The sequence below is a fragment of the Mustela nigripes genome, chromosome 2, assembly GCF_022355385.1.
Source record: "Mustela nigripes isolate SB6536 chromosome 2, MUSNIG.SB6536, whole genome shotgun sequence".
Taxonomy (NCBI): domain Eukaryota; kingdom Metazoa; phylum Chordata; class Mammalia; order Carnivora; family Mustelidae; genus Mustela; species Mustela nigripes.
The window spans coordinates 22,530,380-22,550,586 of record NC_081558.1 but is presented as its reverse complement, the minus strand read 5'-3'; the positions used below and the strand labels follow the sequence as shown (position 1 = coordinate 22,550,586).

The following is a 20,207-nucleotide window of genomic DNA, read 5'->3' as shown; positions in this document are numbered from 1 at the left end:
CAAAGGGGTTCAGTCTGGGGGTGCCTGGGTGGCTCCATTGTTAAGCGTCTGCCTTCGGCTCAGGTCATGATCCCAGGGTCCTGGGATCGAGCTCCGCATCGGGCTTCCTGCTCAGCGAGAAGCCTGCTTCTCCCTCTCCCATTCCCCTTGCTTGTGTTCCCTCTCTCACTGTGTCTCTCTCTACCCAATAAGTAAAATATTTTTAAAAAATAAACAAAGTGATTTAGTCTGAAGAAACGCTAACAGGCACACAGGTCCACAAGGACCCAAGCCCCCCATAAACAGACTCCAGAAAATGCAAAACCTCAGACCTTTTTTACGACCTACATGAGAATAGATTCAAAGACCAAAGTAAACCCAAGAAAACATTACTAACAATTTTTAAAGTGATAAACAGCAATCATATTAAGGAAAATAAAGATAAAGTCATTTGTAAAATACTTTCAGCACTTGCCGGAGGCAGTGTTGCTGGTCAGAGATGTCCTTTTTGACGTACAACCAGGTAAAAACCCATCAAGCCTCAGTCCAGCTCTGGCCCCAACCAAAGTAGCCCAGCCCAGAGGGCAGAAACCCAGACCTTAAGTCCTTTTGCTCTGTTGATCGCCCTGAGTGGCCGCAGGACCCTTAAAACCCTCAGAATCTTCACAACGGAGATGGCGCTGGATCTGAGGAAAGAGCACAGAACAAAGGCCATGTTTTACAGTCAGATGAGATGCTCTGAAGTTATTTCAGCTGGTTTTCACTTCAGGACCACTGCCCGTGTGGAGCTGAGCTCACCTCTCGCCGTGACATACACACTCACATGCATGCACAGGTCTTTCTCTGTTTTGTCCACACTCCAAAGCACTTCCTGAGCCAAGCCCAGGAATGCTCCCAGAGGCCCTGACTCAGGGACCCAGCTAATGCAGCAGAGGCACAAGTTAGGAAATCGCTTTGTTCTTTTCACTCCACGTAAACATGAGGTAGTACTTGGCTGCAATTTTGGTTGGTGGGGTTTGCTTTCTAAGTTGGGAGACCTGCTCCGTGTGGGGCTTCTCCAGCCTCTGAGGAGTTCACTGTCAGGATGCAGTCATCGCCTGCTTGGGGAACGGACAATGGAGGGGATGTGGGACGTGCTGCTAGGAGGGTACATCCTGGGGGAGCCTGGGAGGTGGCACCCTGGGGGGAGGGGCAGGTTAGCTAGACTAAGGGGGAAGGGGCTCCAGGCAGAGGGAGCAGAGCTAGGAAGCCCCAGGCTGGAAAATGCAGATGACCGGGCCCTGCAGGTGGCCAGAACACGTGTTCAGGAGGCAGCAGCAAGGGCTGCAGGGGGAGACGGCAGGCACACCTGGGAATTTAGGGAGCTGCAAAGATGCTGTGAGAATGTTCCCTCCACCTGCAACTCCTGGCTCTTTCCCTCTGGGCAGCGGTGGGAGGTGAGGACTAACACTTCTGAGGGGGATGCAGCCTCCCCATGGAACTCAGAGGTTGTAGGTGAACACATGTTCTCATATAGGGTACTGAGGCCAGCACCTGGCTACACCTGGAGCCTCTGCCCAGGACCCCTCGGGTAGAGCAGGCAGGCAGCCTGCCACTGGGCCATCCCTAGGGCCCTAACTTATAGCCTCTGCCCCCTCCTAGCTGAAAATTGTAGAAGCCAAGAGGAAGGGGTCTTGGAGATCGAGGGAAACCTTCAGGAGCCAAGCTAAAAGGGTCCCCAGAGGCCCCCTCCCCGTCCTGAGAATCTAGGACCCAAGAATTGAGGTCCTAGATGAACCCGAGCTAGAACCCGGCTTCCTTCTCTCCCAGTCAAGACTTCACTGTTGAAAGCCAGGATCACAAGAGAGTAATAAGCCCCGCCTGGCAGGGGGCGTGGAGAGGAGAAACAGGAGAAAGGATGAACTGTCCCAACGCTTTCCAGCATGCACACAAGCTACCGTTTCCCGGATAACTGAAGGTAATTGTTAAAGTGATGCCTAGCCTTTATGAATCATGTTAAAATTCCTCACATTAACCATCCTGCCCCAGAGTCTTGTGCCCCCACTCATGCACCTACCCCAGACTACTTACTGGATCCCGAATGATACCAGGGACACCCCGACAACCAGCATATCCAGCAGATTGAAATAGTTCCTGCAGAAAGCCCCTTTGTGGAGGAAAGCTCCAAAAGTCGCCATCTATAAACAGAACCATGAGTGATTTATAGATATATATATATATTTTTTTTTTCTCGGAAGAAAAGAAACCTGGGCTCTTTACAAAACCTTGAGGAAAAGAAAGTAGGACTTTGGTAACAAGCATGCACTAGGAAGCCAGAAATGTCAACCAACAGGGCTGAGCAACAGAGTATTTGTTAAAAAATGGAAAAGGGGCAGCCGATTTCAGATAGGTTTCAAAAGAAGAGACCAGTCTGACTCCATGGCAGCAAAGACAAGCTGCGTGTGGGAGTCCAACATGGGCAGATCCAAAGAGCCTCCCAGAAGGGTGTGCGTGGCCTCGCTCATTAGGACATCATCGCTGCCCAGATAACTCGGCCGCCCCACGACGTGCTGGCTCTGGCCCCTGAGACCCCAGGACAGCCTCTGTCACCCCAGCATGCCTTCCTAGTGGGGCCAGCAGAAGCACAGGAGCCTGGAGCCCCCAGACTCTCTGTTCAGAGACTTGTACGGTTTTACCGAGAGGCCCCTGCTTGCTGCCAGTGGGTGGTCCTCAGTGAGACACCCAGTTTAGACGGCACCGCCAGGTCCAGTGACTCCAGTACATGCAAGGGGTGGCCTGGAAGCCAGCACAGGCCTCTTCCCTGGGCAGTCAGTTGCCCTGCCCTGGAGTCCCACGCCACATGTACCTAGAGCCCGTACTACGGGGGCTCCAGACAGGGGCCTACCCATAATGCAAAAGGACTTTAGTGAGGAAATTCCCAGAGTAAAAACAGCAAAAGTACACCAAGTTCATGGCGAATTTTAAAAAAAGAAAGAAAGAAAGAAAGAAAAAAAAATGGCGGAGAAGACTCAGGTGAGTCCGGGATAGAGGGCCAGAGTCAGGAAAAATATTACACTGAACCATATGAAATTGCCAGCACACCACTGTTCTTAAGCGACAAAAATGCCAATTTCATACGATTCAACAGAATCGTCACAGAGTCTCCCCAGCCTTCCCATGGCCGGCAGGAACTGCCGCTTCCGATGTGAGATGCTTCTTGGCGAGTCTGCGTTCTCTGAATCCTTCTGGGTTGAAGCTTGTTTTTCACCCTCTAACATGTCCTTAAAATGAAGATTAACTTGGAAGACTGAAGTCACGGAGGCAAATATCCAGAGATTTAAAAGCAGGAGTTGTTTTAAATTTCTTTTAAATAATTCTGTATCTCGTTTGCCCTCAAGCCCAAGAATAACCATATCCATCTAATCACACACACACAAAAAAATGTGGGAAGTAAAATAAAACCTCAAAGAACCCTGCTAACAGACTGAGGGGAACATGTCCCCTATTCAGTTTTTTTACCAAAAAAAGAAAGAAAGAAAGAAAGAAAAGAAAAAAAAAGGGCAGCTCGGAATCAAGTAGAGGCAGGGTGAGTGTCCTTGACCCACGAGACCTGGGTATGTATGTGTCCGGGTTCCTCACTGTGGTGATGCCATTAGAGTTACTAAACTGGCCAGGTTCTCACTGAGGAGAGAACTCTCAACCACAGTCTCTGGTTTAAAGGCAGAAAAGTGAATGTGAATTTTTAGGTTTTTTTTTTTTTAAACAAAGGTTCAAACAGAGGTTGGTTGGTTTTGTGCTGTTGTTTTTATTAAACACCACTACCAAAATAAAGGAACTCTAAGTACCCCATTACCTGGCAAAGTTCAGCGAGGTTTCATTTTATAAATGGTTTTGTAAAGAGCCCAAGTTCCACAGGAGTCTAACACAAAATACATTTTTTTTTTCCCCACGATGCACACATAAAAACTCAAAATGGTTTAAAGACAATTGTGGTGAAAATCTCCCTGCTTATCTCCCCACTCCGAGACGACTGCTCTGACAGTTGTCCTGGTACGGCAGTGACCCACACCGCTTAGCAAGTCGGGGGGGTTCTCGACTGTCTGTTGCGGGTCTCCAGACCTCGGGGGCCTTCACACTCAGTCCACAAACCACATGCGGCAATGGCAACTCTGAGCTCATGCATGGGCGGTACATTTAGGGTACCCCATCCAAAGGGCGCTCCTTTTCTTTGCATAAATGTAAGCCCATCCATTAAAACAGATATAAAATGTCTTAACACAAAAAGACCCAGGTTATCTTGCAAATACCATTGCAAGAAAATAGTGTGTTACTATTTCAGGCCACTGAAAACAATTCAGTCCAAGAAACGAAGAGAGATACATTCCCTTCGTAGGATAAATGCTTCTCCTCTGACTCTGAGGTCAGGAAAGGCGGAAGAAGGTTCACACAGACTGATGTATCTGTCATCAGACGACAAGTTTCAGAGGATATATTTAAAAAGCAGCAAAATAATTTCCAGTCACTATGATGAAGCCAAAATAGGTCCTACATGCATTGAAAGGTTAAAAAGAAACAGCAAAAACAAGTTGAATGGTTACGGGGGGGGGGGGGTAAAATTCTTTAGTTAAAAAAGAAGTGTAGCTTGATCACAGAAGGCAAAAAATAAAAATAGTCAAAAGCACTTCACGCTTCTCTGCCGCGTGTCCCACAGGAGCACGCCCCTGAGACACGTGGCTGTGGAACCTGTTACCTTCAGAATGATCTCAAAGGCAAAAGTGCCAGTGAAGACATAATCTGCGTAACCTAGCATCTGGAAGGTAAACAAAGAATTGCAACTATTATTGCTACGGCTGCTTTGGGGCAGGTGAGGATCAAGGAAAGAGCCATTACCTTTAACAGGATTTCAACGGTAAAGATGGCTGTAAACGCATAGTCAAAGTAACCCAGTATCTGCAAGGTACAACATGGTGGGCATGAGACACAGGCATCCAGACAAGTGGGGACAGCCGCGCGCCCCCGGGGCAGAACCCCCACATGCAGGCAGACCCCCGTCCCCCGTGACAGGTCCGCTGCTGGGGTGGTGGGGGAGGACAGGGGCAGCCCCTCCTGGCCGGTTATGGGTCAGCTCTGTGACCAGAGAAGAGCATGAGGGGACACTCACCTCCTCTAACCACGCATGCAGACTCGCTCCCCTATCTCGGGTCATGGACAGACAGAGGCCCATTTCTAGAAGTGTTTTATTAACACAACCTTTGCTTGTCAGGGTATGGCCCTGGCCGACTGGCAACATCAGGTAACCTCGACTGTTATACGTGATGTTGGATTTTTCATTGCCTTTTTGGCCAAATAGAACAGGCTGCCATCTAGCTAAGCTTCGGGTTGGTAGGGAAATGTAAACAAAGGTGCCAGTGGCATCCAGGGGGGCCAGAAGCTTCCACGTGCCCCTTCGGATTCCAGCCCATGTCATCAGGGAGTCAACGCCCTTCCTTCCCTGGAGTGCAGGGCTGGGAAAGTCCTCAGTGAAGAGTTTGACTCTACAAGTGAACCTGTGCTTTTACGTCTCGAGTAACTTGGAAAGTACAACTCTTGGCCTCTGCTCTGTATCTAACACCGCCCTCTCCTGGCACTGGGTTTTTGCTTGGTTTTTACCCAGCTGGGCCCAAGCAAAGACAAGACTGACCTGGACTTTGAATTATCAGTCCAGCTTACAAGTCACATCAGAGTTCCTGAAAATGTCATCTACTCTCCAACTGAGTCCTGCTCAGGGAACCCTTCTGGGGTCCCTGGTTCTTCTCAGAGCCACAGAGGAGGGCAGGTGAGGGAGGATGAGGGGGGCAGTGGCCAGAGTCTGACTGCTTGACCGAGGCTACTCGGCAAAGGGAACCCTTTGCCACAAAGATGGCAGCCAAGAGGCTGCCACTTGCAGAGGCCATCTTGGCTGCTGTCTTGGCTGCCATCTTGGCTGTTGCTCTTCACAGCCGTGCCCTCCGGCTTCAAGAACACTGAAGAGATCAGAGCCAGAGGGACTGTGGAGAGACCCCCACCCCCCTCAACCCAGACCAACTTCCTTCAGGTAACAGAGGAGGATGCCGGGGAAGGGTCAGGCAGCAGCTGCTCAAGCGGCGCAGCCAGGAACCTCCATCCTCAAGGAGTGGGATCTGGGGAGTGCTAGCCGAGAGCCCCGGGGCCTGTGATGCGAGTCTGGGCTCCAACCCAGGGGAGTCCTTGATAGCTCCACCACGGTGAAGGCAGGGACCCCCTTGCAAAGGCCAACTGTCTCAGCTTAAGTTCTCCACAGGGCATTCATTGCCCCAACTGTTTCTGTTTTGAGATGTCTAAATTTTGCCGGACACCTTTTGTATATTTGTGTTTCTACCCAGGTGATGACGGTGTTTCCAGCACACTGCAAGCCCCTGGCCCTTCCTCCATCCTAGGTCACAGCAGGACTGTTCATGTTAGAACTCCCCACGTAGCCAAGGCAGATACTGTGGCCCCCACACCAGCAATCCAGCTTGGTGCCGGAGGCCAGAGCTCCTCTGTCCTTTCCTCATTCATCCCACTTCCGCTAATAACTCAGCAAATGTTAAAACAACAACAACAAAGGCACTGCATGAGTCCACTTACGGGGGGGGGGGGGGCGCGTCTAAAGTAGCCAAACCCTTAGTTGGAAAGAAGGGAGATTGTCGGGGGCTGGGGGAAGGAGAAATGGGGCCACGTTCAATGGGTGTCAAGTTTCAGTCACGTAAGATGAGTAAGTTCTGGAGACCTGCTCTACAACCACCACCTACTGTTAAGAATGCTGGCTCATACACTTAATTTATCAAGGGGGTAGATCTCCTGTTAAGCATTTTTACCACAGTAAACACTGTAGTAGTTTGCAAGCACTACATGTACCCATATGTGCATCTGTTTAAAAAGAATAACATTCTTAGAAAAAGGGCAGGGAAATAAACTCATGGGGAAGTAATTACAATAAAAAATGAGAACATGAGGTCCCATGGAAATGAACTCCTTGGCAGTCTATGTTCTAGACTAGCTCCTGACCTATACTCTGTCAATAATGGTTGTTTTTTTTTTTTTTTTTTTTCCAAACAGCTTCTTCCCCTTGTGATTCACTTCCATGATAGACCTCAAGGACACCGAGGTCTTCGTGCCACTTGAACACTGAGCTAGAGACAGCCTCAGTGTCTCTAACACAAGCCCTGACCTATGAGTACAGATTTGGGATGGGTGCAGGGCCTTCCTCTCCGCATCAACACCAACATGTGCCCTAGGAGGGGAGTTCTTCTAAAATCTGCATATCAGAGTGCCCATGCGTTACCAGTCTGATAGACTCGGGTTGCTAGGCTGCATACCAACAGCCCTGGAAATGAAACGATACAACACAAGGCTTGATGGTCACAACCAAAATCCTGGGAGGCCGATCTGGGGATTTGTCTTAATTCTCAAATCTCTAAAAATCTGATGACCACAGAGAGGTACTAACCAGGCAAGGCAACAGTGCCCATGGCCTCATATGCCTGTGGGCCTCCCTCTCTTGGGTTTCCTGATAATGGCCTGAAACTGAGCTAGAGGATCCAAGCCAGAGCAGGCAACAGACTACAGGTCTTCTGAAGCTTTGAAGCATTCTCAGTCCTGAATGAACTGAACTGTTAAGATGGGAGAGCTTAGGCAAGAACTATTTTAGATACAGTTTCTGAGCAGCCCAGAACAGAAAACTTAACTGGCGACTTGTTTTCTTTGTAAAACTGCCTCCTGGCCCCACAGAGCATGGTTCTTCCTCTCCACCTCACCATGGGGCTCCACACACCATCCGTCCCTAACTTACGTTTCCCCCAGTGATGAGACCAAGTGGTCCCGTGTGGGCTAGACGTCTTCCCACCAACCTTAAATACGAGCTTCTGGGCACACGACCTACCTGGTTCCATTTCTCCTTTCTCTCCTGTTGGATGTTTCCAACAGGGCAGAAATCTCAAGATAGACGTAGATGGGAATTTGGCCAGGGAGGGGGAAAGAGGGACCAAAATGCTGGCAGCAAGGGACCAAGAGAAGGAGAAGCAGGGCTCCCGAATGCACTGTGAGTCACTGCAGAGTATTTAAGAGGAAAGGCAGGGGACAGGATTCAAACCAGGCTTGTCCTGCTAAGACACAACCCCCCTGGCATGCATGACCCTTAACACCAGCTGCCTCCGGGTGAACGAGAGGCTGCCTCTAGCCTTCAGCCCTGCCTGAGTGACGGCCCCTGCCAGAGAAACCAGGGCTCGGCCCAGCCGATGACCCGCCCCCCTACCCCGACGCATGGCTTACAGTGTTCCTGAAGGAGTGGCTGCGGATGGGGTCCTCGGCAGCAAGGGCGGCACTGCTGAGCATGATGAAGACGAGGATGAGGTTGGTGAAGATGTGGTGGTTGATGAGTTTGTGGCAGCCCACGCGGATCCTGTAGGGAAAGCTGCTGCATGGACACGGCCCTAGGTGGGGCGGGTGCCTTCTGTGTGCTGGGACTACTTGCTGGGGACAGGTCAGGCAAAGGACAGCGGTCTGCTGTGCTGCCTGTGCCCCAGCCTGGCCAACTCCAGTCACCGGACTGTGAGCCCCTGGAAAGTCCCAGAAGGCAGACCCCAAGGGCCCACAGTGCTACGGCTCTGTGGGTGGGCTTCCTGGAGACATCAGTCATCAAGTCCTTAAAAGTGGGGATTATTGTCAGGCTGCAAATGGAGATACTCGAGGCTTACCCCTTTGAAATTTCTTAAGGTGACGCAGCCAGTAGGGACAGAGGGTAATTCCCAAACCAGTTGGACGGTGACAGTTGCCCCTACCCATGGCTTCCTATTCCCTCCTTAGGAAGGAACCTGAGCCCAGAGCTCATGGCAGCAGCTCACAGGGAGAGCAAAGGCTGAAACTTTCAGCCTGAAAATAAACAAGTCAGGGGGATGAGCAGTACGGCACGGGGACGCTCATCAGTAACATAGTAATGATGTCATCGTGGTGAGCACCGCGTAACGTATAGACTTGTCAAATCACTACGTCGTATGCCTGAAACGAACACGATACTATATGTCAGCTATACTTCGGTTAAAAATAAAAATTAAAATCTTATACTGCAGCCTGGCTGTATGAAAAGGACTAGTAGATGGGCTTGGTAAAATCTCCTGTTTTGTGGAGCTTCTAAGTGCCTTGTTTTTAATTTGGTTTTTTGTTTTGTTTTAAGATTTCATTTAGTTATTTGTCTGAGAGACAGAGGGAGAGAACACAAGCAAGGGGAGCAGCCGGCAGAGGGAGAGAGGAAAGCAGGCTCCCCACTGAGCAGAGAGCCCGATGCAGGACTCGATCCCAGGACCCCGGGATCATGACCTGAGCCGAAGGCAGATGCTTAACTGAGGGAGCCACCCAGGCGCCCCTTTTGTTTTTGTTTTTAAACTTTGGACCTGACCCCCAAGCACACCTGAGAACGTGGAGCAAAAGTCGAATCACGCAGGAATTGTACAGGGATCTCAGGCAACACGTGACAGCGTCTTCAGGGTCCTGCCGTCCCTGACATCCCATGGGCTAGTCAGTGCCAGACTACCCTTGACCTCAACTTTTCACTTTCGAATTTAAAGATGTTGTTTTGAGCCTGTAGAATACATGTATGTTTTCCCTTGAAAATATTTTCCTTTTTCACCTTCAAAACTGGACTCAACTTTATGAGAAACCTCCCTTTGGGAGCTGCTTTGTGCAGGAATATGCCCTGAGGCGGGGCAGGGGGCGGGGGGGGGGGTGCAGGGAGCTTGCAAACTGTTAGCAGTTGAGTCTGCAGAACACGTCCCAAGACAGTGAGTGCAGGAATGTTCACGGCTTTGCGGGGTGGAGGGTGGAAATCAATCTATTCCTTCAATATATGTAGATCCAGCGAGCTGTGGGTTTCAGTATATCAATCGAATACCTTTTTTTTTTTTTCTTTTTAAAGAAGACATCCAGGGGCACCTGGGTGGCTCAGTCAGTTAAGCATCTGTCTTTGGCTCAGGTCACAATCCTGGGATCCTGGGATCGAGCCCCATGTCAGGCTCCCTGCTCAGCGTCGAGTCTACTTCCCCCTTTGCCTCTCCCCTCTGCTCATGCTCTAAGTAAACAAAATCTTTTTTTAAAAAAATAGACACCCAAACTCTCAACAGGGATGAATTATAAAAACTACCATCAAATCCTCCAGTTACTAAGGACGGCAGCCTCGCTTCCCACCTGTGTCTCCTCGAGGACTGTGAAATCCATAGAGTTTTTCTCTGACAGCCAAGAACTGCTTCTATAATTCTAGAAACTTTTCCAGGAGCCATTCATTCCCCCCGGTATGCCATCTGTCTCAGATGATTTAAAACCTAGAAACCAGCTAGTAAATAAATGTCATCCTCTTGCGGTCCTTGTAAGGACTGCGCTCCTGGTGAGCACCTTGCCATTTTAACACAAGAAATGCTATTTTAAGCAGGATAGCGTCGAACTGAATTGAATAGCTACCACCTATAAATATAAAATATCATTGAGCAATATCCCTTTATTGCCATAGAACCCAACAGGGACCAGTGATTCGCTGAACTGGATTACAGGATGAAGATTCTGCGGGGAACTTGGCCACGAGATTCTCATCCCCAAGGAATCTCAACAGAAGGACCCACTCATGAAGAAGGGTCCTCTGGATTGGAAAACACTTCACGGGTGACAATTCATGGACACCTGAGCCGTGGGCTCTGGCCAACACAGGGGCCAAAGGGGAGGAGAATCTGGAAGGGTGCTTGTCCCAGGGGCTAGTCATGCTCCTAAAAGCACCTCCATCCAGGAACAGGACAGCCAGGAAGAGACAAAGGACAAAGGCAAGGCTGGAGGAAGACAGGGGTCAGAGACGACCTAAGGACTTCAACACATAGGCACAGAAGGGGGATGGGAACCACCCTCTTATAGCCCATCTCCAGCAAACCTCCCCCCACCCCCAAGCAATCTGCAGGGTAACACGGAGACACAGCAGCAATGAAATTAGAAACTGGGTATTTACGGGTTGGTCTTGCTCAGAATGAAGAAAGCACTCCCTTCAGGAATGGGGGCGATTTTCTCCTTCATGTTCAACTCTGAGATTCTGCGAGGACGGGGGCCGGCAGGGACCTCGGGTTCATCCTCCTCCTCCTCCTCTTCCTCTTCCCCTACTTTAAATGAGACACCTTTTGTACAGGCATGAAATAATGATCGCATTTGGGGCTGAATGACTGTTTGCCGTTTCACGTGGAGAGTAACCCTTCACATCTCTCAGCTTACATTGAATCAAAACCCTTCTGAATACGGACTGAGTGGCCAGGAAGTGTGCCTGTCTGTGACTGAGTGCGGTTCTGGGAAGGAGGTTCCTAGCAGTTCCAGGTCGGAGCTCAGGCAGAGGTAATCTGCAGTGGGACTGTCACTGCCTGCCCGCCAGCCCTCACTGTTTCCCCAGTAGCCTGCCACTTCAGGCTGAAAAACTGTGTGTGAGACTTCAAGCCACACAGGACCATCATCCGCCACATCCTGTCCCCGGCAGTCCCTGCTACTTCAGCCAATAAGAGCACCAGCCAATGTGAAAGGGTCAGGCAAGCAGTGCTAATGGTAGGAATGGCTGGTTGCCCCCTTAGAGAGATTTCCCAGAAGAAGAGGGGCTTGCCTGGATCCACTCTCATTTTCTCTTCCCACCTGGAACTGGGGTTACGTAAGCTACCTGCGTGACCAAGGGAAAAAAAACAAAAACAAAAAACAGGGCTAACTGTTCCACAAGGGGCCTGGACCCATGGTCTCGGCAGCCTCCCGGCCCACCAGCACCCCAGCTGGCCTGGCCAGCCACAGACGGAGCCCCTGATCACAGCATGGTAGCAAAGCCATATCACCTATGAATGAGAGCCTGTCACCGGCCTCTGCAACCGTACCTGGCACATCACAAGGTGGGTAGGGGTCCTTGTCTTCATCCTCTTCTCGATAGTCATCAATTGTAACCTAGGGGATGACAGAGAGGTCTTGGGAGGAGGGGAGACTCTGACTTCAATGCACTGCAGAGGACCCAGGTGAAGACTCAGCCCTGCCGTTCAGCACAGAGAGAGACGCTCTCTCCAATGTGCACACGGACAGGTGTCCCCAGTGATGACTCTACTTCAGACAGAGCTCTGAGGGCAGAGGAGGAGAAAACGAGTATAACCCCTACCGGCCGTGGCTGGCAGCACCATCCACGCCCCCCTCTACCCAGCACTGTCCTGCACACTGCATGGTAACTGCAGAGCAGATTCCTGTCTCCCTGCTAGGATGCGAGCTCCATGCATGTAGGGGCCTCGTTGGTCTTCTCCGTTGCTGAGCTCCAGTATCTGCCACACAGTAACTGCTCAAGAACAAGTAACCACTTAAGGAACAAACAAATGAATGAAAAATCCAGAGCTGTCCTGAGTGGGATGAAATTTGACACCATAGCCCCAAGCACCCAGATCCCCGATCCCAAGATTCCCTCTGGAGGCAGACATCTATTAACAATCCTCAATTTTAACCCCTAGTGAGAAGATACTGACAAGGTCAGGTCTGATGACACAATTCCAATAAAGAAAAAAAAAAAAGTGGTCCCCCCAGTCAAATACTTATCATGTTAGTTATCTGGTGAAACACTGATTAATCACCAGTGAGCTGCCTAAATTCACTCAGAATCCCCCTGGGAAGCCAGTGTCTATAATGGTGTGCCGTACTCTCACCCACCAGAACATCACACAGGATACTTCTCATGGTGTAAATGGTACATTTATGATGAGATCAACAGATTCATTTTGAAACAAAAAGCAGAGAACTGTTGCGGGACGTATACCTTATTATCACTGTTGGCTATCTGGTTGACTTCTGGTTTGTTGTTCTTTTTATTCTCCAGGCTCTCTTTTCTACAGAGAAAAGAACACAAGAAACCGAATAACCGTATTGCTATGCACAAAAATGCTAATCCAGATTCGGAATCCACAGTGGCCTGATGAAGGACAGAATTTAACTGGAAACAACTCTAACAGCGAGAACAGAGCACAACCCACACTCAGAGCTTCCCGTTCCCCTCGGTGCGCTGGGTTCATTACACAGATCACCTTATTAAAATTCTCCGGTGAGAGCTCATCAGCACCGAACGCATCATTTATTTTATGACACCAAAATTAACCACAGGGATTCTTTAAGCATGGGACCACGTGACTCTTACTCTTAGCTCTGAGGGAAGGAGAGCTGAGGGCCCAGGTTCTACCCAAGATTCATTCCTCGGGTGAAAATACGATTACCTGGCAATCTTTTTCCTCTCCTTCTCTTCGGCTTCCTCTTTCTGGGCAGTATTCAAACTTTCAGCATCAGCCAGATTGTCTACAGCAATGGCCAAGAAGACGTTCAGCAGGATATCTAGTTTGTCATATTAAGGGAATGGCACGATTTCTAAATGCAACTACTGGTGGTCGACGATGTCAATGTCACACCCCTCTGTGCTCTGGAAGGCTGGTAACAGGTGACTGTCCCCTGAGAGCTGTATTCATTTGGGAAGACCAGAAGGCTACAGCCTGCTTAAAAAAAAAAACGAAACCAAACCAACAAAACCAAAACACCCCAGAAACCTGTAGAAGACAGTCTGGAAAGAAGCAAAATTAAGATCTACCTAAAATGCATGAACACCTACAAACTTCAACATTTCCTTTTATAGGCACGTGTGTGTGTGTGTGTGTGTGTGTGCTTGTACCAACACGTGTGTCTGCACACCGACGTATTCCCAGCTATCATACACACTGCATGAAACAATCCATTCCATGAACATAGATGTTATGCATTTTGCATTTTGCTTTGTGCATTTTGTTTCTTTTAAAACACGCATGTACCTATAACATATAAATCCAGTGCATGCTTTCTCAAATAGACCCTTTTAAAGGCTACGCATTATTCAAGATGATGACTGCACAAAGCAGTCTGAGTCTTTCTCATCTGAAATGGTCTTCAGTCTGCGGATACTCATTCATTCATTCCCCCCACAAATGCTGATGTACTGCCAGATGGTGCCCACCTGTTCTTTTGAATGGCCCCACTATAGCTATATCTTTTACTGTGGTGGTTGCATTTTATTTTTTCAGATCCCAAAAAGTCAGGTGACTGAACAAGCTATCAGGTTTTTGGCTCTTACTATATAATGTTATATGTGTGGTTTCCTGTGATAGAAAAAAAAAAAAGTAATTCCGAACAAGTTTCCCAAGTCTCCTGGAAGATGCCTGTTTCCTACTCACCAGCAGTTAAGTGCATTTTTGAGAAGCACGGGGATCAGAGGGACATAAGTCAAGATGGCTCCTTCTGGGACGATGCTTTCTCCCTGGCTGATGCATGGTCATCTGTGCGCAAGATTATGGGAGCCCAGAAACCCCAGGCCCTGTGCAATCTGAAATTTCAGCCAGGTAACACAAGTGTAACCTAACAAGGGACTGACGTGAGATAGCTTCCGGGGAATATCATGCTTGACGAATCTATTCAAGTCTTTAAAGAGGATAGAAACATGAATAAGCTGTATTAAAACTTTCAAAAAGCCTTTGATATGTTAGACTATGCATTAAGCAGAGCCCAAGGAAGCAGTCTGTCTTGGGCTGGGTGAGGACTTCGTAACACAAGCTCCCCTCTGATACACGTGGGGCAATGGTGGCTCAGGTAGGGATCAGTGCAGGACTAACTGTAAGGAGAATTCCTACCGATACTAACTGTAAGGAGAATTCCTACCGATGATCTCAGTCAAGAAATCATGTACCCTTAGTCTTGCAAGGACACCAGACTCTTCTGAGTATTGGAAGGCACATCCAGAGTAATAAACCACAAGAAAATCTTGCAAGTTTGTACAGATGGTTTCCAAGAGCACACACCCATCATCTCTATTGAGAGGCATTACCCAGACCCTCTCAAAGAGTGGTGGGGTCTGGAATTCATTCAGAAAGATCCGAGCATCTCCAGCATGCCGCGGACTGTGCTGGGTGCTATGGACACGATGGACCAGAGCCCCTACTCTCATGTAGCATCTATTCTAGTTGGGGAAGACAGAACATAAACTACTTAAGCATTTCAGAGAGTCGCACATGTATTACAAAAGAAACAAAACACACAACATGTAACAAGAATGAGTGTGGCCAGAGAATACTTCTCCACAGACCTAAAGCCGGTATATTGCTCTGGCCCCAAGGGTCTGCAGAGGAATGTACAATAAGAAAACACTGATCATTCCTTTAACAAGCATTTACCAAGGGCCACAGAGATGTGAATATAAAGAGACCCCTGACTCGAGAAGTTTACCATTGAGCTGGCGGGACGGAGAAGCCCCCATCCCAAATCCAGTAGGATCTGGCCCCCCATGTGCGGTGGGGGCTATAAGGATAAAACCGGTAGGAGAGCTCACCCGTAGGCAGGGGGGTGTTCGAGCTGCCTGAGGGACTAGTGGGGCTTCTAGGTATTGTCCTTAGAAGTTTGCCCTGGGGCTTCTGCCCAGAAGACAACTCACTAATGAACCAGAACCAGAGAAGATTAAGGGGGAAACAGCTAAAGGAATCTGGGGCTTCTTAGGAGAGGAATCCAGGTAGGATTCTTTAAAATAAAAAAGTGAAGACCAAGAGAAGGTGTGCACATATTTGTACAAACGCTCTTTCACCAAACCCAAACCCTCAGCGAGGGTCCCATATGCCAGGTCTATGCCAGTCAGCGAGGTCAGAGAGAGAGAGAGAAGACACAACCGAAAGTTACAAGGTCATAAAGGGTCTGATTGAAGGAAAGAGAGATTCAGAGTTCCAGAAGTCTAGAATTGGGGACTGCCTCTTGCCAGGGAAAAGGAATAAAAGGAGTCAGAAAGGAGCTCAGAGCCTAACTGCAGTCAGCCAGTGGAGACTTAATCCCAGAGATGTACAGATCAGCAAACCCAAATCAGGCCTGGGGAGCTTATGTCAAGCCACCAACAGTGGGTCCCCATTGCTTAGGAAAGGTCTCAAGAGACACAGATGTACCCCTAACCACCCAAGCATGATGGCATGGAAGACAACTCAGCTCTGCCCTAAGCCTTCCCTTGGGACCTGCACAGGAGCTGGGCCGCCGAGCTGGGCGACAACAGGAACAGTCCATGCGCGGTCCCATGCTCCTTTCCCCAGCATGCTCATTCCTCAAAGCCTACTGGGACTTTGACCCCCCTCTGCCATCCCAGCAACAGTGAAGGAGGCAGATACTGGGGCTAAGGAAGCATTCACCTCCCCATCCCAACGGCCGCCACTGCCACGGGCCACCACCACCATGGAAGTGTGGACAGGGAGAAACAAAATGAGATGGTGAGGACCAAGCCCCAGCCCAGCTTGAAGGATACAGTTACCACAAATGAAGAGGATGATGAAGTAGATGCAGACGATCATCCCCGATGAGGAGGGGCCGCCGTAGGCCATGATGCCGTCATACATTACAGCGTTCCAGTCTTCCCCTGTCAGGATCTAAGAGGCCAAAACCACGGTCAGCCCACATGCACGCAGCAGGACCGCAGCTCCCCACGGCCCGCCGGAGCCCCCTGGGGGCTGCCCACATCGGGTTCTAGCTGCCTTTCACTGTGCTCAACAAATACTTCGGGTAGAATTTTCAAAACGCTTTTTCATTTACACAAACCAGGAGTTAATGCCTCACATGAAAATAAAGCAACACAACATATAAGACTTACCTAGTCTCAGATGATGCCCCCAGCCTGCACCCATGCCCCGAGAGCATGCTGTTGACGCACCTTTCTCCAGAACCCCTGTGCACGGGAGCACCCAGAAACCCTCCCAGAGGAAAGAGGTAGTTGATGTCTTCTCAGACTTATTAGACATAAAGCATGTCATACTTTATGAATTTTCTGCATTTGCCTTTTTTTTCTCCCCCACTCAAAATATACTCTAAAGATCCATGTCAGTAAGTGCTGTCAGTCCTTTCAATGGCTGCCTATGATCCCACATGGTTCCTCTACACTGGAAATGGAGAATTAGACCCCTGAATTTGTAGAGGCAGGGAATTCCAACTATTGCATGTGAATTTACAAACTACCCAGCAAGCAGACACTATTAACTCCCTGAAATTTCACGTGGAAACTTCTCTACTGATGATATAACTCAGTCTATCCTGGAGGTAGGATCAGGTGAACCTAAACAGCATTTAAAAAAGATACTACCTAAAAAAATAAGAGTAATAAGTAAATATAAATAAACCAGACTCTCTTCCAGAGAGAGAAAGAGAGAGAGAAGGAGTACTCCTGCTTCTTATTGTCCATCTGCACCAGACTCTTTAAGAAATAAAACTGTCACAGCTCACAACCCAACAGAAGTATGGGCAAAGGATTTCAAAAGATAAAGCCAATTCCCAGGAAAGGAACTTCGTGGCTCTTAGTCACGTCAGAAGACATTCGGGTTTACTCCTGATAACAGAAAGAGGCATTAAAGCTACAAGACATCATCTTCACCTGTCAGACAACCATCCCGCAGTTTGAACACCCACTACTTTGAGGAACATGCAGGCAACAGTATCAGCGTCAAAAATGGACACACCCCTTCAAAACAGCAATTCCACCTCTGGGAAGTTTACCCCATACATCTACGCTCCCACACGTGCCCATGGTGTGTGTTCAAGGTCACCCAACTGAGCCGAGGCTGAACACAACAAAATTCTCTTCGGCTAGGGACTGGCTACGGAATTAGGGGACATCCACACCACAGAATTTATGCAGAATCGAAAAGTAGGAGGCAAACTCATATGGATCATTAAGTCAGATTCCTAAGGACACTTGAAATAGTGAGAAGCTGGAAAATGGCAGGTAAAATGAGCTACCATCTACATCATAGTACATTTACTGGGAGGGAGGCTGGTAGGTAAGTTCACTGATTTACACCCATGAGCAAATGTATCTCAAAGAACACATAGAAACTACTCAAGGGTGGTTGCTTCCCAAAGAAGAAATTGGTGGCTGGGTAGGAAGGAGACTCATTTGTTACTTTATATCCTTTTGTAAACATCTGAATTTTGTGCCATACAGACAGGTACTACCAAAAACTACCACCACCATACAGGTTTCTTTGAATGAAAACAGAAAAAAAAATAACTAATCAATGGCTTAAAAAATAAGTGTAACCCCCTCCCCCAAAATTAAAGTATATTTCAAAAAAGTATGGCGTATAAAAGGGAGAGTAATTCTATTCACCTCAAAATGAACAAGTGGAAATGAATCTTACAGATCATTCCCTCTAGTCTCTGGGTTTTTGTATTTTTTTTTCCCCACAAAGGACAGTGACTTTCCAAGGTTAAAGAGCTGAGCACGGCTACAGCCAGGAGGGGACCTCGATGTCTGTAATCCCTCCCACCAGGCAGCTTTCCGCCTCCTGGGCAGGGCTCCGGGCCTCACAGACCTCATGTGTGAAAAGCGACAAGGGCAGATGGGTCTTTAAAATGTCTCTGCCACTCTCTGTTTAATGAAAGGTTTGAGCTCCCAACATAGGAAGAGGGGGTTTAGAATGCCTCGGCTTAACGCCAGGTGGGGCGTGGAGGCTCGTGTCCTGAGTACGGGGCCATTTGTACACCTGCCACCGTCCCTCTGTCTCAGTCTCATCACCTGCACAGGCCCCCCTGGCACGGACACGTCAGAGCCTACCACCCCCCTCCTTCTGACACGGCAGAAGGGAGAAGCAAGGAGGCGGAAGGCTGTCACAACTCTTATCACCCTGATTCCTCTGACTACACAAAGCACAAGGGCTTTTAGAATCCACCTCTTTGCACACAGCTGTTCGAGTCCAGGATCACAAAACTGTCCTGCAATCAAAAATTCACAAAGAACAGAAAGAGGATCTTAGAGCCTATCTCCCCGAAACCTTGGAAACCTCACAAAATCAGACAGATGTGTTTGGCTTATTATCCTGCCGCGTATCCAGTGGTCTTACAAAACATGAAATCACGCCACCTGAACAGCCGGAATTGAGTGTGTGACAATCCATGTCAGGGGTGCGAGAGCTGTCGGAGCATTACTGGGGCAGAGGTCTCTAATCCCAGCAGAATCATCTTGTCTTTTCCCCAGAGGCGAAGGGACAAGGCAACATCTCCCACAGCCTCCTCACGAGGGCTCACCTGGAATACCGTCAGAAGGGCTTGCGGGAAATTGTCAAAGGTGCTCCGCTTGGTCTGTGTTTCGTCGAAATTAAACTTGCCACCAAACAGCTGCATCCCAAGCAAGGAAAAGATGATGATGAAGAGAAAAAGCAGAAGCAGTAGCGAAGCGATGGACTTCATGGAGTTTAACAAGGAAGCCACTAAGTTGCTCAGGGAAGTCCAGTGCCTACGAGTCAAGATGGGGGGTGGTGGTGAGTGCACAACGCCCATGGGACACAGCAGACATTGCGGGGCTGGGCCGCTGCGGCTCGTCACACCCCAGCCGGAAAACACCTGCCGCGAGGTACACGCCATCTCACCTGGTCACCTTGAAAATCCTCAAGAGGCGCACACAGCGAAACACAGAGATCCCCAGGGGAGACATGATTTCCAGCTCCACCAGGATGGTCTCGGTGATCCCACCGCACACCACGAAGCAGTCAAACCGGTTAAAGAGAGAAACGAAATAGGCCTGGAGACCCAAGCTATACATTTTTACCAGCATCTCGCAGGTGAACAGAGCCAGGAGGACTTTGTTAGCGATATCTGGAAAGACAGAGGGTCTCCTCGTGGGTGTGGCTCAGACCCCCCCACGTCTTCCCAACTAGTCTCTGCTGGAAACGCCCCAGTGCCTTGCCCCGGTCTTCGCGACGGCCCCCATTAAAGACACTGGGCACCATGTTTATGGTCTGTGTGCTGGCTTCTAGTCCCGCTTCTGCTACCACCTAGATGTGGGACTTTGGAGAAGTCCCTTGAGTTCCCTGTACCCCAATTTCATGACTATTAAATGGGGGGGGCAGCTGACCACACCATCTCTGAGGCTTGCAGCCCTACGAGCCTGTGATTCTGCATTTACACCAGCGTATTATATTTTCTGTTTCAGTGGTCCCAGAAAGGCCAGTCTGGTCTTGCTTAGGGCATCATGACATAAGAAGCAGTTGTCCATCAAGGTGGCTTCTAACCACAGAGAACAGCACCCAGCAGGCTGGAGAGCTGGACAAAATAGCGCCTCCCCATGGATCACAACAGACCTACTCAGAACAGGCTGTCTCTGGGGATGAGCTCCAGTCTGGCACCGGTGTGGAGCAGGGCTTCCAGGTAGAGGGGCA

General features: G+C 49.2%; 1 protein-coding gene across 15 annotated transcripts in view; it reads right to left on the bottom strand.

The window, feature by feature from the left end:
• CACNA1D (calcium voltage-gated channel subunit alpha1 D) overlaps positions 1 to 20,207 on the bottom strand; it is a 295,348-nt gene that overhangs the window by 62,714 nt on the left and 212,427 nt on the right. For 14 of the 15 annotated variants that reach the window (XM_059389949.1, XM_059389962.1, XM_059389957.1 and 11 more), the window contains 11 exons: positions 19,419 to 19,644; positions 19,078 to 19,285; positions 16,310 to 16,430; positions 13,233 to 13,347; positions 12,782 to 12,851; positions 11,868 to 11,934; positions 10,976 to 11,123; positions 8,266 to 8,395; positions 4,849 to 4,908; positions 2,050 to 2,156; positions 578 to 665 (listed from right to left, as the gene is read on the bottom strand). In XM_059389949.1, coding sequence (XP_059245932.1) covers positions 578 to 665; positions 2,050 to 2,156; positions 4,849 to 4,908; positions 8,266 to 8,395; positions 10,976 to 11,123; positions 11,868 to 11,934; positions 12,782 to 12,851; positions 13,233 to 13,347; positions 16,310 to 16,430; positions 19,078 to 19,285; positions 19,419 to 19,644 — 1,340 coding nt within the window. The remainder of the gene's footprint in view (positions 1 to 577; positions 666 to 2,049; positions 2,157 to 4,848; positions 4,909 to 8,265; positions 8,396 to 10,975; positions 11,124 to 11,867; positions 11,935 to 12,781; positions 12,852 to 13,232; positions 13,348 to 16,309; positions 16,431 to 19,077; positions 19,286 to 19,418; positions 19,645 to 20,207) is intronic. The other variant, XM_059389951.1, reaches the window with a different exon arrangement.